Source organism: Erpetoichthys calabaricus, chromosome 4, assembly GCF_900747795.2.
Source record: "Erpetoichthys calabaricus chromosome 4, fErpCal1.3, whole genome shotgun sequence".
Lineage (NCBI taxonomy): Eukaryota > Metazoa > Chordata > Cladistia > Polypteriformes > Polypteridae > Erpetoichthys > Erpetoichthys calabaricus.
Genome location: NC_041397.2, coordinates 172,599,969 through 172,613,740, shown reverse-complemented (window position 1 = coordinate 172,613,740; position 13,772 = coordinate 172,599,969). Strand labels below are relative to the sequence as shown.

Genomic DNA, 13,772 nt, shown 5'->3' with positions numbered 1-13,772 from the left:
CACTAATACATTCTAAACTTTTCTTTAACACATCATCACATTCATTTGTTTAATTTACTTATTATGTTGCCAAATGTTTAGCAGTCATATTAAGTTTGACATGATAAAGTTCATAGAATATACAAGGCAAGAACAAAACACATACTCACTCCCATGGAAAATAATAAATCACTTAAAAATGTGCAAATCGTTCAAGCCAAAGATTCTTGTGGTCAGAATGCCATGTTCATGCAACTCAAAGCTTGTAGATAAGCATAGTTAGGAAACATGGTAATCCTAGTTTAAACAAACCAAAGTTATTTACAAGAAGGGTCAACATATAATGGTTGTGTATGACAGGTCAGAACACCTCTTTTTTTGACTAGACTTAAAACAGTGGGGAGAATGGCATTCTATGTTTTATTCTGTATTCCCTTCCATTTCGGTAATGCTATGTCTAATGTTTGTGCTGTACATTCAAATAACAATCGATACTATCTTTACAGTCACCATGAAGGAGAATCATGTTAGAACCCATCCATCCAAACAAATTGTTTACCTTATTAGCATTATGTTTACCCCTGGAAAAACAAGTCAAAATCATTCAACAAGAAAATGTGTTATTATGTTTAATAGAAATATGTAAATACTAAATATCAACATAAATACAGTAGGAAAGGTATGACAAGTGTCCACCACTGTATCAATGCATTCCTTCATGTGAAATGCTATAATACTGTACAGTCACCAATGCACGGCCCAATGTTACAATCGGTACAGTAGAAGCATATTTGTTTGTGCACTCCAGTTTCATTACCTATTCATGAAATAAGTCATAAGATTATGAAACAAAATGCCTGGCATCTCTTATGCTAAAATTGCCTATCAGTAATGTAATTTCTCAACCTTTACCTTCCACAGAAGTACACACTGATAACTTTCCATCTCATCACGGGTTGAGGGAAGAGGCCCAGCTCTCATCAAGCTATACAACGAACTCCATCGCTTTCACCACTTTTCTCAACTACCATTATACTCTACGACTGTTGCAAAATGGAATTTCAATAATGCACTGTGCATCGTGTTTAATGAAACAAAAACTGTACTTGTAATTTGATGTTATACATCAATACAAGTTCACTTAACTGCATTATAATTATTATTACAACAATGGCAGGCTATATGACCATCAGTAACAGCTCATCATTCAAGTACTGTAAACACATGTGATTTTAACATCTAGGGAAATTTTATGAAATGTATTTTTTTTAGATGTTCACACAAATAAATATAATTTGCACATACCGTTAACATCTATCAGTGGAAGCAATAGGCTTTCAAGGTATCAAAAAGAAATGGTGATGAAGAGACATCATTAACTGAACAAAAGTAAATAAAAAAGATCATTATAAGATGCACTTACCGTTTCTCAGTTATTCTTTCTCGATGGCAGAATAAATCATTAACAGCCCAGAACAACAATGAGGGTACACCACAGCAGTGTGCAGACAATAACACAAGACATACACTATCCCTTACAGTGAAAAATAAAATTGCCATTAAGGTGCTTTGGAAACTACTAGGAGGTCAGTTGCTGACCAAATAAAATTTTAAGCCACATGTACATGAGGTGAAAAATAGTCATGGAGGAAGACCATGGTCGAAACAAAGGCACAAGATACAACAACCACAACATTAAAGCCATTGACAGATGAAGTCAAAAACACTGATTATCTCAGCTTTGACAAAGGCTCAATTATAAATGCTAGACAACTGGGTCCTGAGGGGTGTTCCCAGTATTCAGTGGTTAATACCTATCAATAGTGGTCTAAGGAAGGACAACCTGTGAACCACCAACAGGGTCATGGGTGCTCAAGGCTCACTGATGTGTGTGGAGAGTGAAGGCTAGCCTGTCTATTCCGATTCCACAAAATACCTACTATAGCATAAATTGCTGAAAAATGTAATGCTGCGCCATGAGAGAAAGGTGTCAGAACATACAGTGCATCACAGCTTGTTGCATATGGGGTTATAAAGCCACAGACCAGTTAGAGTACCCATTCTGAAACCTGTCCACTGTTGAAGGCACCTACAATGGGCATGTGAACTTCAGAATAGAACCATTGAGCAATGGAAGAATGTGGCCTGGTCTGATGAATTATGTTTTCTTTTAGATCATGTGGATAGCCGGTTGTGTGTGAGTTGTTTACTTAGGGAAGAGATGGCAGTAGGATGCATTAAGGGAAAAAGGCAAGCCAGCAGAGGCAATGTTCTGCTAGGAAACATTGGGTCCTGGCATTCATGTGGATGTTTCTATGACATGCACCACCTACCTAAATATTGTGGCTGATCATGTGCATCCCTTCAAAGTAATGATGATAGTGGCCACTTTCTGCACCTGCTACACTGCATAAATTGTTCAGGAATGGTTTGAGGAACATGACAAAGAGTTCAAGATGCTGACACAGCTTCCAAATTCCCAAGATCTTAATCTGATCAAGCATTTGTGGGATGTGCTGGAAAAACAAGTTTGACACATGGAGGCCCCACCTCACAACTTACAGGACTTAAAGGATCTGCTTCTAATAGATACCACAGAACACCTTAAGAGGTCTTTTGGAGTCCATGCCTTGACAGGTCAGAGATGTTTTGGGGGCTTGGGGGGACCTACACAATATTAGGCATGTGGTTTTAATGTTGTGGGTCGTCAGTGTAGGCAAAAAAAAGAAATCTGCAGTTTTCAAATTGTATAGTCAAAGTGTAGCATTAAACCCCAGTGAAGTATTGCCACAGGAAATACAGATGTCGCACAAGAAATTGAAAACAATTACTCCACAAAAACTCTATCATATCATAGCTAGGACTCCACAATAAGACATTATTCCAATACCTGGGATACCATACAATATTTATTGAAAAATATAAAGTATTGTGATATGATAAAATCATATTTCTATTGGTTAACAAGATCCCCAATCTCCCAGCTTCTTCAAATTAGAAAAATGTATTCTAACCATTCTGAATATATAAAACAAGCTAGCTCATTCACAGGTAGATATATTGCTCAGGGTTATAATAAAAGTAATGACAAAAATGCATACACAGTAAAAGGGCATTATAAACAGATTGTGATTGCCTGCTTGACTCAAGAAAAAAAAACCTGAGCCTAATAAACTGAGGTGTAGTTTTTTATTTTTTTGTCTTTGGTAACCAGTTTCTCAGATACATTAAAAAAACACAGTTTTTCAAGATTCCCCACTTTTCACCTTTACCTATAATCAAAACATTAAGTACTTAATACAGAAAAAGGCTATGTTCCTTCCAATTACTATTCTACTTCTGTTAGCCCTGAAACATTTAATAAAAAATGGGAAATTTCCCATGTTTAAGATGAGGCTGTTGTAACAATGTGTTAAAAGGTGATCAGATTGTCATTAACAATATCTTTGTTGCTTTAAAGCAATGCTAATTCTAACAGTGAAAGGGTAATGTATGTATTGACTTGTTCGTTCCCACTTTTTTACAACTGGAAAAACACTGATACCAGTTAAACAAAGAATCCTGAAACATAAAAGCAATATTCACATGGGCTCTATTCAATATCCTGTGTCAAGACATTTTGAAGAAAACAAAAAAAGTATTCTGCATCTCAACTTACTCAGTGCTACAAATAGTTACCCCCACTATCAGGGATGGAGACTTGATACTCGTTTATCTTTAAGTGCAACATATTATCACTGCAAGGCCTTAATGAAGCCAATGAATTAGTCTGCTACTGATAAACAGACAAAAAAAGCAACTGAAGATCAGTGTATTCAGAAAATGTTGGTTACAGCACATCTTATCCGGTCTTTGGCCAGTTTTGTATCTTTTGTACACTACTTGAAAATGTGAAACAGAGAAAATGAATAACCTCATTTATTATGTACTATTGGTCCTGAACAGCTTTAATTAGTTATAGGTGTTTATACAGTCCATTGGTGTATGATTTCCAGTGATCCACATTCTATTCTATTCTCTACAAAATAGGTGCAAATAGTAAGCATTAAGAAAAATTGTATAAAAAAAAAAAAAAAAAAAACACGGCTGTAACTATTATTCAGTGTTTTACACTATATTAATTATTTTGTAATTTTCCTGTTTTTCTGTTTGTGTATGACTGTTTAATGATTTGTAGAACCACACTGCTTGGCCCTGAAGATGGTATACCGGTAATTAGACCTAAAATGCATAGGCTATTCTACTTTGTGTTTGGCTTCTTCACTAGCTCCAAAAAGTTTGAAATCTCTGAGCCATTGTTTGGTCTTTTGAGTAGCTATCTCCTGTTTGTTCAAGATCACTTCTGTATGTACACCATAATAAGATGGACTATTAACCTTAACTTTTTTTCATGGAAATTAAAACAAAGACTTGGAACGGTTTGTAAATTAACTATTTGACCCAGTTTAATTATTGGTCTGACAAGTATTTTTTGTGTTTTGCTTTAATTTTAAAATTAAGGTCATCTTCTCTCTTTGTTATCTTTACAGTATTTGGGAGTGGATTCTTTTTAAAGAAGTGGTGGTTATTATGGTACTATGCTAAATTATACATAAAATTTTTGGTTCTACAAACATGTGCATTTCCATGCAGTAAATGCAGACCATAAATTGCTTGTTTCTCAGTACTGTATTATAGCACTAGCTGTGCTGTCCATCTATGGTGGGTTAAAATCTAAGTAATCAAAACAGACCTCAGCGTTAAAGTTTTGAAGTGCATCATGTATTTTTGAAATTATGTAAAATGTATTAAATTTGTCATGCATCACAGACATTTGCAGTAATGCATTTTATGACTATAAAGGTTTATGATGTGCCACATGTTGGAATGACATTGTAACCAGAGGGATAAACAGACACTTGTCCATTTATTAAAAGTAGATATGCTGATTCCTGTTCATCTAGCAGTTACTCTCTGTTGGATGTGCTCAGTATTAATGGTTTTGATGCAGTTTGTCTGTCCGGTTGGTATGTCTCTGTTACTTGCCATTTGGTACAGGATTCGTAAAAGAAGTGTGAATGTTTGTGATGTACCATCTGTTGGATAACAGAGACAAATCAACATTAATGTACTTAAAAAAATTTTTTTCCAATTACAATTTACCGATATTCTCTACTGTACTGAAGTTTTCATTTACCTTTGCCTGTTATTGAGTCCAAGAAAGTAACTACTTTTTCCCTGTGTGGGCAATAAGTATTACGTAAGCTTATTTAACAATTATATGTAAATTAATTATTAAAATTTAATTTTAGCTGCAACTGCAATATACCATTCCAATTTTTTCAAACAATGTTCCCCATTTACTGTACAGTTAATTACAGAAACTTTATGATTAATGCCCCTACTACAGCTTTCACAGCATAAGAAAAAGAGCACGAACAGTGCTTGAACTGATGTAGTTAAATGCAGAACTGCATGTCGTTATCATGGTACTTGTGCTGTGATCAAGTTTCATCCAAACTAACCGAACCAAATTTAATCATAAAGTTTTTTTTTTCTTTAATTTCATGAGCCATAGCAATAGTACTCAGACTGAGAAACACATCATTTCATCATTTTAAGAGACTTGAAAATCTGCAGATGTAACAACCTTTGTCACAACTGTGTTACTGCTTAGAAAATGTGCTTGCACGTTAATGTCAAAATAGCCGAAAAAGTCTTAATTAGCATATGCTGCCCTAACTCAGGGTATTCACAAGAAATGTAATGATTTACTTCATGAGGCAGAAGTATATAACACTTAAAATATTAAACTGTGTAATTCAAGTTAAATGTGTAAAGACTAAATATCCATCCATCCATTTTCCAACCCGCTGAATCCAAACACAGGGTCACGGGGGTCTGCTGGAGCCAATCCCAGCCAACACAGGGCACAAGGCAGGGAACCAATCCCGGGCAGGGTGCCAACCCACCGCAGGACACACACAAGCACACCCACACACCAATATTCTCAATTTAATAGAATTGTGTCATTTTTTCACCAATAGTGGTCCATGGGGCTACATCCCTAGTTAAGGACCAAAAATAACAATATATTCAAAATCACTGACCTTAAAATAATCTAAAATGATACCCTACACACTTAAGTTTGAAATTCGTCATTTTTAACATTATGGGAGTGATTCCAAGAGGGCTAGGATGACTGGTAAAGAATGAAATATGAAAAGTACTATCATATTGTGATCAGAAACCTTGAAATTATATAAAGTGACACTCAACATCTCTATATTATCAATCCCAATTTTTTCAAAGTTTTGCGACAATGAGAAACTTTTTGATGTCTCTTATCCTGGGGTCGGTTGATGTGGTATGCAGTCCTTCTTATGATTTTTTTTGTTGAAGACACCTACTGGCTTTACTCTTAATCACAGAAGTGTAATTTCCTGCACAAAATATGGTTTACAGATTGCCTAAAAATAGGGGGTAACCCCAAAAAAGCATGATGTCCTCCATAACTAGACATAAAGACAAGTTGAATTGTTTAACATATGTGGGGGTTTTCTCATACCAGTAACTCAGGAGGTGCCGGACAAATTTTAAAAATAAATAAATAAATAAAAAACTTAAGTGATTTCATATGGAGGAATATTTTGGACAAAATTAAATGCATAAATGTGCAAATAAATAAAAGTACTATGAAATGTGAGCATAAATAAATAAATGTGTCAATAAATGTAAGCATAAACAAACAAATGAGCCAAGAAAAGGGAGCATAAATAAATAAATGTGTCACAAAATATGTTTTTTGTTGCTTATTTATTTAATTTTGACTGTAATATTCCTCCAAACGTATCATTAAATACGGCTCGAAATAAAACTGTGACTTTCACTTGTCTAAGTTGAGAGGGGGGGGCTCTAGAGAGAGTGGGTCCTAGCACATACTGTGTTTTGATTGTCGAGTCATTCTCTGTAGATTGCTCTTGCCTAATTCAGTATGTCAATGCAGGAGTTAGCGGATAATGAAACATCACATGAATTAATTAGAAAAATGCTCACTACTGCCAAAGAAATGTATTCTGCCAAAGTTATCACATATTTCAGAGAGAATACAACATTGGCAGACCTTTTAAACTACGATATCGATTAAACTATTTTTGAGAACACTGAAGAACTGGTGCAATGGACCAGGCTAACCGTCAGTTCAGGTGATGAAGTTACCTGCCCTGGTTGCTCACCGTTTGACATTCCACCTCAGTCAATGGAACACTTTCTTTTATGTGGTTTAAAAGTACGACAGACTGCAGATTTATATGGTGTATGTGCTATGCGCCGGAGCCCACCCTCTTGAATGTGACGAGTGAAAGTGACAGATTTATTTCAAGTCGTATTTCATGAAGCGCTTGGAAGAATATTACAGACAAAATTAAAAAAATAAGTAACAAAAACCATATTACATGACATATTTATTTACTTATGCTTAGCTTTCATGACACTTTTACTTATGCTCACATTTCACAGTACTTGTATTTATTTGTGTACTTATTTACTTATTTTTGTCTAAAATATTTGTCCATAATCTCAAACCATTCATAAGCAATTATTAAGAGCACAATACTTTCTTCAAATATACTTAAAAACACTTCAATACCAGATTGTGACAAACCAGGCCATACACTTTCACCAGTAACGTCTATGGCATGAAAATTCTGGTGGGGCCAAGTGGTCCTGGAAGAGACATGCTGTTAGAAGGGGAGGGGTCATCCTGACAAGCCCTGCAGAGGTTGAATATGTGTACGTGTGTGTGAGAGAGAGTATTAATTAATGAGTGTAAGAAAGAGACATGATCAAGCACGTAAAGAGCAGGACTTACAAAAACCCACTTCTCTATGTAAATACATTGGCCTTGGTATGTGGCTGCCATGAATTTAGCGTGTCTCATCAGTGGTAACAAATCTGTCAGGGAATTTTCTGCTTATAGACCAAGACTGGGATTAATTTAGTGATACAGACTGCTACCTAACTTGCTAATTTACATCGACAATAATTTGGCTAATACTTGTGGCTATAACTTACTGCTTTGAACAGGAAGGTCTGCATATCCTTAAGAAATTGGAGAACACTGCTTACTGGAAAGCTTGACGATTCCATTGTAAATTGCTACCAAGATCTTAATATTGATCTTCTTGCAGTTATCACACTTCAGCTACACTACAGAAGCAGCAGTGGTAATTAAAGCACTTCCAATGGAGGTAACACAGATTGTCTCCTGCATCAGCTCAGCTAAGGCTGAGAGAGGTTTTAGCACTCTCAGATGATTAAAGAGAAAGTTGTGACCTAACATGGCACAAGGAAAACTACATCACATTGCAGTATGAAATGTCCATTATGAAAACCTTGATCATTAAGACAAAAGAAATGTTTGGCAAGCATCTCTTTGGATCTTTTCCTTATAATTTTTAAGAAAAAAACATCTCCACACAAATATACATGCAAATTGTAATTATATTGTATCCCATCTTGCCTGAAGAAGGGGCCTGGGTTGCCTCGAAAGCTTGCATATTGTAATCTTTTTAGTTAGCCAATAAAAGGTGTCATTTTGCTTGGCTTTTCTCTACATTCATAATGGCTAACACGGTACAACACCCTAGTACTATTGTATCCCAAGAAATACATCAGCTGAGCAAACAAACTTGACAATATAAATATTTTTTAAAAGATTGAATTATTTTCAAGGAATTGTACAGGTCTACACAATTCGTTAACAAATAGTTTAATGCTGTTTGATGCATCTAGTTACTTGTATGACTCTGTTCTTTAGTTTATTATTATTGAAACATATTTCCTAGTCGGCGGCAAAAAAGTACTTGTAATCGTTTTTAAAAACAAGCAGTTCATTTAGTAATAATGTATTGTTTTGTTTGTTTTAACTTGAAAGGCCATAATTATTCTTTTTTCCCCCCAATGGATAATCAGCAGATACTTGTTTCCTTAATAACAAAAACTTGGTCAGTCTCAATACAAACAGACCAAGATCTAGCTTTACATACCGGGAACAAATGACTTCCAGTATTTCACTGTGGTAGAAACGGAGCTATCTTATTAAGCATACTCTGTACATGCAAGGCAGTACTGTTGTTCTTAAATTAATCTAGTCCAAGCACTAAAATGTTACTTCGGTATGTTGTGCTATGCTGTTGCAAAGGTGAATCGGCTGACGTTGTGTTCAGAAAGTGGAAAGGGAGCGGGAATACTTGTCTACTCTACGTTGTCAACTTACCGATCCTGTGAAATCCAACCAGCTAAAGGAACTGGTTGGACTCCTAAAACCGGAATGCTTTAGTTTAAATGCGTCTGTCGCTGTGTGACATACCTAAAAAAACATTAATACCACCTCCCGGAAGCATTCAAAAAGAGCACGTTTCTGTCAGATCCCGCAAGTTAGAATTACGTCAGGCTATGCTGCCAAAATACATTTCCTTAGGGCACTTTGCGCTAACGAAGGATTCCGTATTTATAGGAATACATGCACGTTCTAGTAGGCACACATTTACGACAGAATACCATTCCAGAAGAGTGAAAGTAAGAAAACCAACAGAAAGCTTTGCATGTAGGGGCTCGTGCTTATGAAAAAACAAACACGCTATTTCAATATAAACACAAGTCTTTCAGAAAAGAGGCACACTTACTGCACTGGCTGCAGCGCGTGTCGCCACCACACTCTACTGCCCTGGACCGCCATCTTCCTAGGTATAAAAAAAAAAAAAAAAAAAAAAGAAAAGTTCCTATTGGTAAGTTAATGGGGGTGGGTCGTGACGTCAGTTCGAACAAGTGGGCGTGGTGATGGGTGAGTTCGGTGAAGGTGAGGCTGTTGTACAAAGATATAGGCAGATTAAAGTTGTTTTGCATGGTTAATTTTGGACTAATTTTGTTTCGGTGTAAATCATAAAAAAACGAGCGTTTATTTAAACCTCACACGAGGCTCTTCCTCGTTAGAGCCCAGATTTGTAAAATACATTTTCTAGCACAACAGCAGAAAAATAATGGCTTTTGACTGATGATATAAACTCGCCGTAGTAGTCCAACCTTTGGACGTCTAAAACGAACATAATGCCTGTATACATGTAATCTTGTCACTGAAAAAGGCGCGTTAAATGAAAAAGTAAATTTTGTTGCGTGATAAAGATATTTCTGTTAAACGGCTACAGCATCGCAGGCATGCCATCCTACAATCAGACAGCGATTAACTGCAGTGCACGGAGGTCACTCGGAGTAGCAGCATGAAAGTCATTGTAAATCGTCGGGAGAGATCCCCGCGGGAGAGCAAGGCTTGCATCATTCGCAATTTACTATTACTAGCATCAGCGACAGCCTAGGTATGCAAGTGTGAGTAATGAATGACACACAATATTTATCATGATGAGGCCGGCAGGGTTTTCTCCGAAATGTCATTGTGCTGCCGAAGTATTTGGGTTGCAGCCTCACAGTGTGAATCGCCCTGGCCCTGCACGCAAGCACTTTCACGCCCCGTGCTTTCCAAAGCAACTCTTTATCTGACGTGAGTGATCATATATGAGCAGTAACTGAATAGCCACAGGGCTGTAGGTTTTCAAGTTTAGGAAACAAGCAATTGCTCAAGTGTTAAGGCATTACACATTTAAGTTTTACATTTTTGGAGATTTAAATTTCTGATTTGGACAGGCACGGGAAAGGCACCACATAAATAAAAAGTATTACTATTATTCTGAGAAGAAATCCACAATCTCAGATGCTTTCAATGTATGCATTACCAGAATGTTATTTTAATTTTAAATCCATTACTTAAAATCTGTTTTATTTACACTCGATTATGAGTTAAATAAAAATATTAAAAACGTACTGGACAGTAGTGGTTTCTCTGGTTACAGCAGTATACTTTTGCATCTGATGCATTTTTACGTTTAATTTTATTATCATTGGTATATAATAGTACAATGAAAATTCTTAAGATAGCATACAGTATCTCCAACAAAGACACGACAAAAACATGGAAGTCTGTTTGGACAGTAATTGCATTTATATATACTTTTCATTCCATCTTACAAACTTTGAAAGTCTTTTTGAGATAAACCGGGGTATATATAATACATAGTATATAGATCCTAAATGTGTGTGTTCTGTTGTCCATGGTCCTGGTGCTTTTTCCAGCTTATCGTCGTATACAGTCCACCATTGACTTATGCAATACAGAAACACTTCCTAGTCAGGCGTACTTGATGTAGCAAAATCTTGTATTTCTGACACTTCATATTCACTTTTAACAAATAGCATTGATATGAAAGGTATTTTACTGTAACTAAAACAGCTTTTCCAGATGGGAATGGTAGACCATGAGTTTGAGATTTCATGCAGTTGTATACGGTTTGCATTTGTGGCAGAATGAGCACAATGTACTTGATGTATTCTATCAAATGATGTGTCCAAAATACATGCACTGTGTTTCTTACATAACAGTTAAACCACACTTTTTCATATTCCAAAAGTTACAATTATAGCAAAATTTTAAAAAAAACCTGGTATTAGTGTAGATCTAAATACACAAAGCAGCACAGCACAGTCAAATTCATCAAGCCCAATTAAGGGTCATAAGGAGGAAGAGCCCATATAAATAACATCAGATGCAAGTCAGGAACCAGGACAGGAAGACATTCCATTTACAAGGCCAACCTACAGTGGTGTGAAAAACTATTTGCCCCCTTCCTGATTTCTTATTCTTTTGCATGTTTGTCACACAAAATGTTTCTGATCATCAAACACATTTAACCATTAGTCAAATATAACACAAGTAAACACAAAATGCAGTTTGTAAATGGTGGTTTTTATTATTTAGGGAGAAAAAAAAATCCAAACCTACATGGCCCTGTGTGAAAAAGTAATTGCCCCCTGAACCTAATAACTGGTAGGGCCACCCTTAGCAGCAATAACTGCAATCAAGCGTTTGTGATAACTTGCAATGAGTCTTTTACAGCGCTCTGGAGGAATTTTGGCCCACTCATCTTTGCAAAATTGTTGTAATTCAGCTTTATTTGAGGGTTTTCTAGCATGAACCGCCTTTTTAAGGTCATGCCATAGCATCTCAATTGGATTCAGGTCAGGACTTTGACTGGGCCACTCCAAAGTCTTCATTTTGTTTTTCTTCAGCCATTCAGAGGTGGATTTGCTGGTGTGTTTTGGGTCATTGTCCTGTTGCAGCACCCAAGATCGCTTCAGCTTGAGTTGACGAACAGATGGCCGGACATTCTCCTTCAGGATTTTTTGGTAGACAGTAGAATTCATGGTTCCATCTATCACAGCAAGCCTTCCAGGTCCTGAAGCAGCAAAACAACCCCAGACTATCACACTACCACCACCATATTTTACTGTTGGTATGATGTTCTTTTTCTGAAATGCTGTGTTCCTTTTACGCCAGATGTAACGGGACATTTGCCTTCCAAAAAGTTCAACTTTTGTCTCATCAGTCCACAAGGTATTTTCCCAAAAGTCTTGGCAATCATTGAGATGTTTCTTAGCAAAATTGAGACGAGCCCTAATGTTCTTTTTGCTTAACAGTGGTTTGCGTCTTGGAAATCTGCCATGCAGGCCGTTTTTGCCCAGTCTCTTTCTTATGGTGGAGTCGTGAACACTGACCTTAATTGAGGCAAGTGAGGCCTGCAGTTCTTTAGACGTTGTCCTGGGGTCTTTTGTGACCTCTCGGATGAGTCGTCTCTGCGCTCTTGGGGTAATTTTGGTCGGCCGGCCACTCCTGGGAAGGTTCACCACTGTTCCATGTTTTTGCCATTTGTGGATAATGGCTCTCACTGTGGTTCGCTGGAGTCCCAAAGCTTTAGAAATGGCTTTATAACCTTTACCAGACTGATAGATCTCAATTACTTCTGTTCTCATTTGTTCCTGAATTTCTTTGGATCTTGGCATGATGTCTAGCTTTTGAGGTGCTTTTGGTCTACTTCTCTGTGTCAGGCAGCTCCTATTTAAGTGATTTCTTGATTGAAACAGGTGTGGCAGTAATCAGGCCTGGGGGTGGCTATGGAAATTGAACTCAGGTGTGATACACCACAGTTAGGTTATTTTTTAACAAGGGGGCAATTACTTTTTCACACAGGGCCATGTAGGTTTGGATTTTTTTTCTCCCTAAATAATAAACACCATCATTTAAAAACTGCATTTTGTGTTTACTTGTGTTATATTTGACTAATGGTTAAATGTGTTTGATGATCAGAAACATTTTGTGTGACAAACATGCAAAAGAATAAGAAATCAGGAAGGGGGCAAATAGTTTTTCACACCACTGTATGTGAACATCCATACTTAGAATGTGCAAATATAAAATAAAATGTAGAATTGTCAATTCATCTAACATACCCTTCTCTGGTGCTTTGAGACAGGACACAAGGAGACAGGGAGTAGCATCCACTTGCAGAGCCACAGCACCATACGTCACCGCAGTTTCAGACCTGCAGTTGTAGACCCGCAGTTTTAGACCCGGAAGTGGCGTCACCTTCATTTCAGGACTGACTTCATAAAATTACTTTTAGAAGGTTTCGGCAAGTCTCGGCAAAGCCCGGAAAGTAACGTCGGGTCAAATACCCGTTTAGAAACCAAATAATACGCATCATTGTGAAGTTCAGAGGGGTTCTGCCATCACGTCGTGTCATACATCAAACAATACAGATCGTTTCTATGAAATGCACTATTAACATTTATGTTGTGTTCGGGTCTGTGGGAACCATTTAACATGTCGACAAAATTAAAATCATCAAGATCTGTACATTCATGAAACG

General features: G+C 36.8%; 1 protein-coding gene across 1 annotated transcript in view; it reads right to left on the bottom strand.

Moving 5' to 3' along the window:
* clybl (citrate lyase beta like) overlaps positions 1-9,738 on the bottom strand; it is a 352,991-nt gene extending 343,253 nt beyond the window's left edge. Inside the window, exon 1 of the mRNA XM_028799953.2 lies at positions 9,645-9,738. Coding sequence (XP_028655786.1) covers positions 9,645-9,697 — 53 coding nt within the window. The 5' untranslated portion in view covers positions 9,698-9,738. The remainder of the gene's footprint in view (positions 1-9,644) is intronic.
* Positions 9,739-13,772: the final 4,034 nt, after the last annotated feature.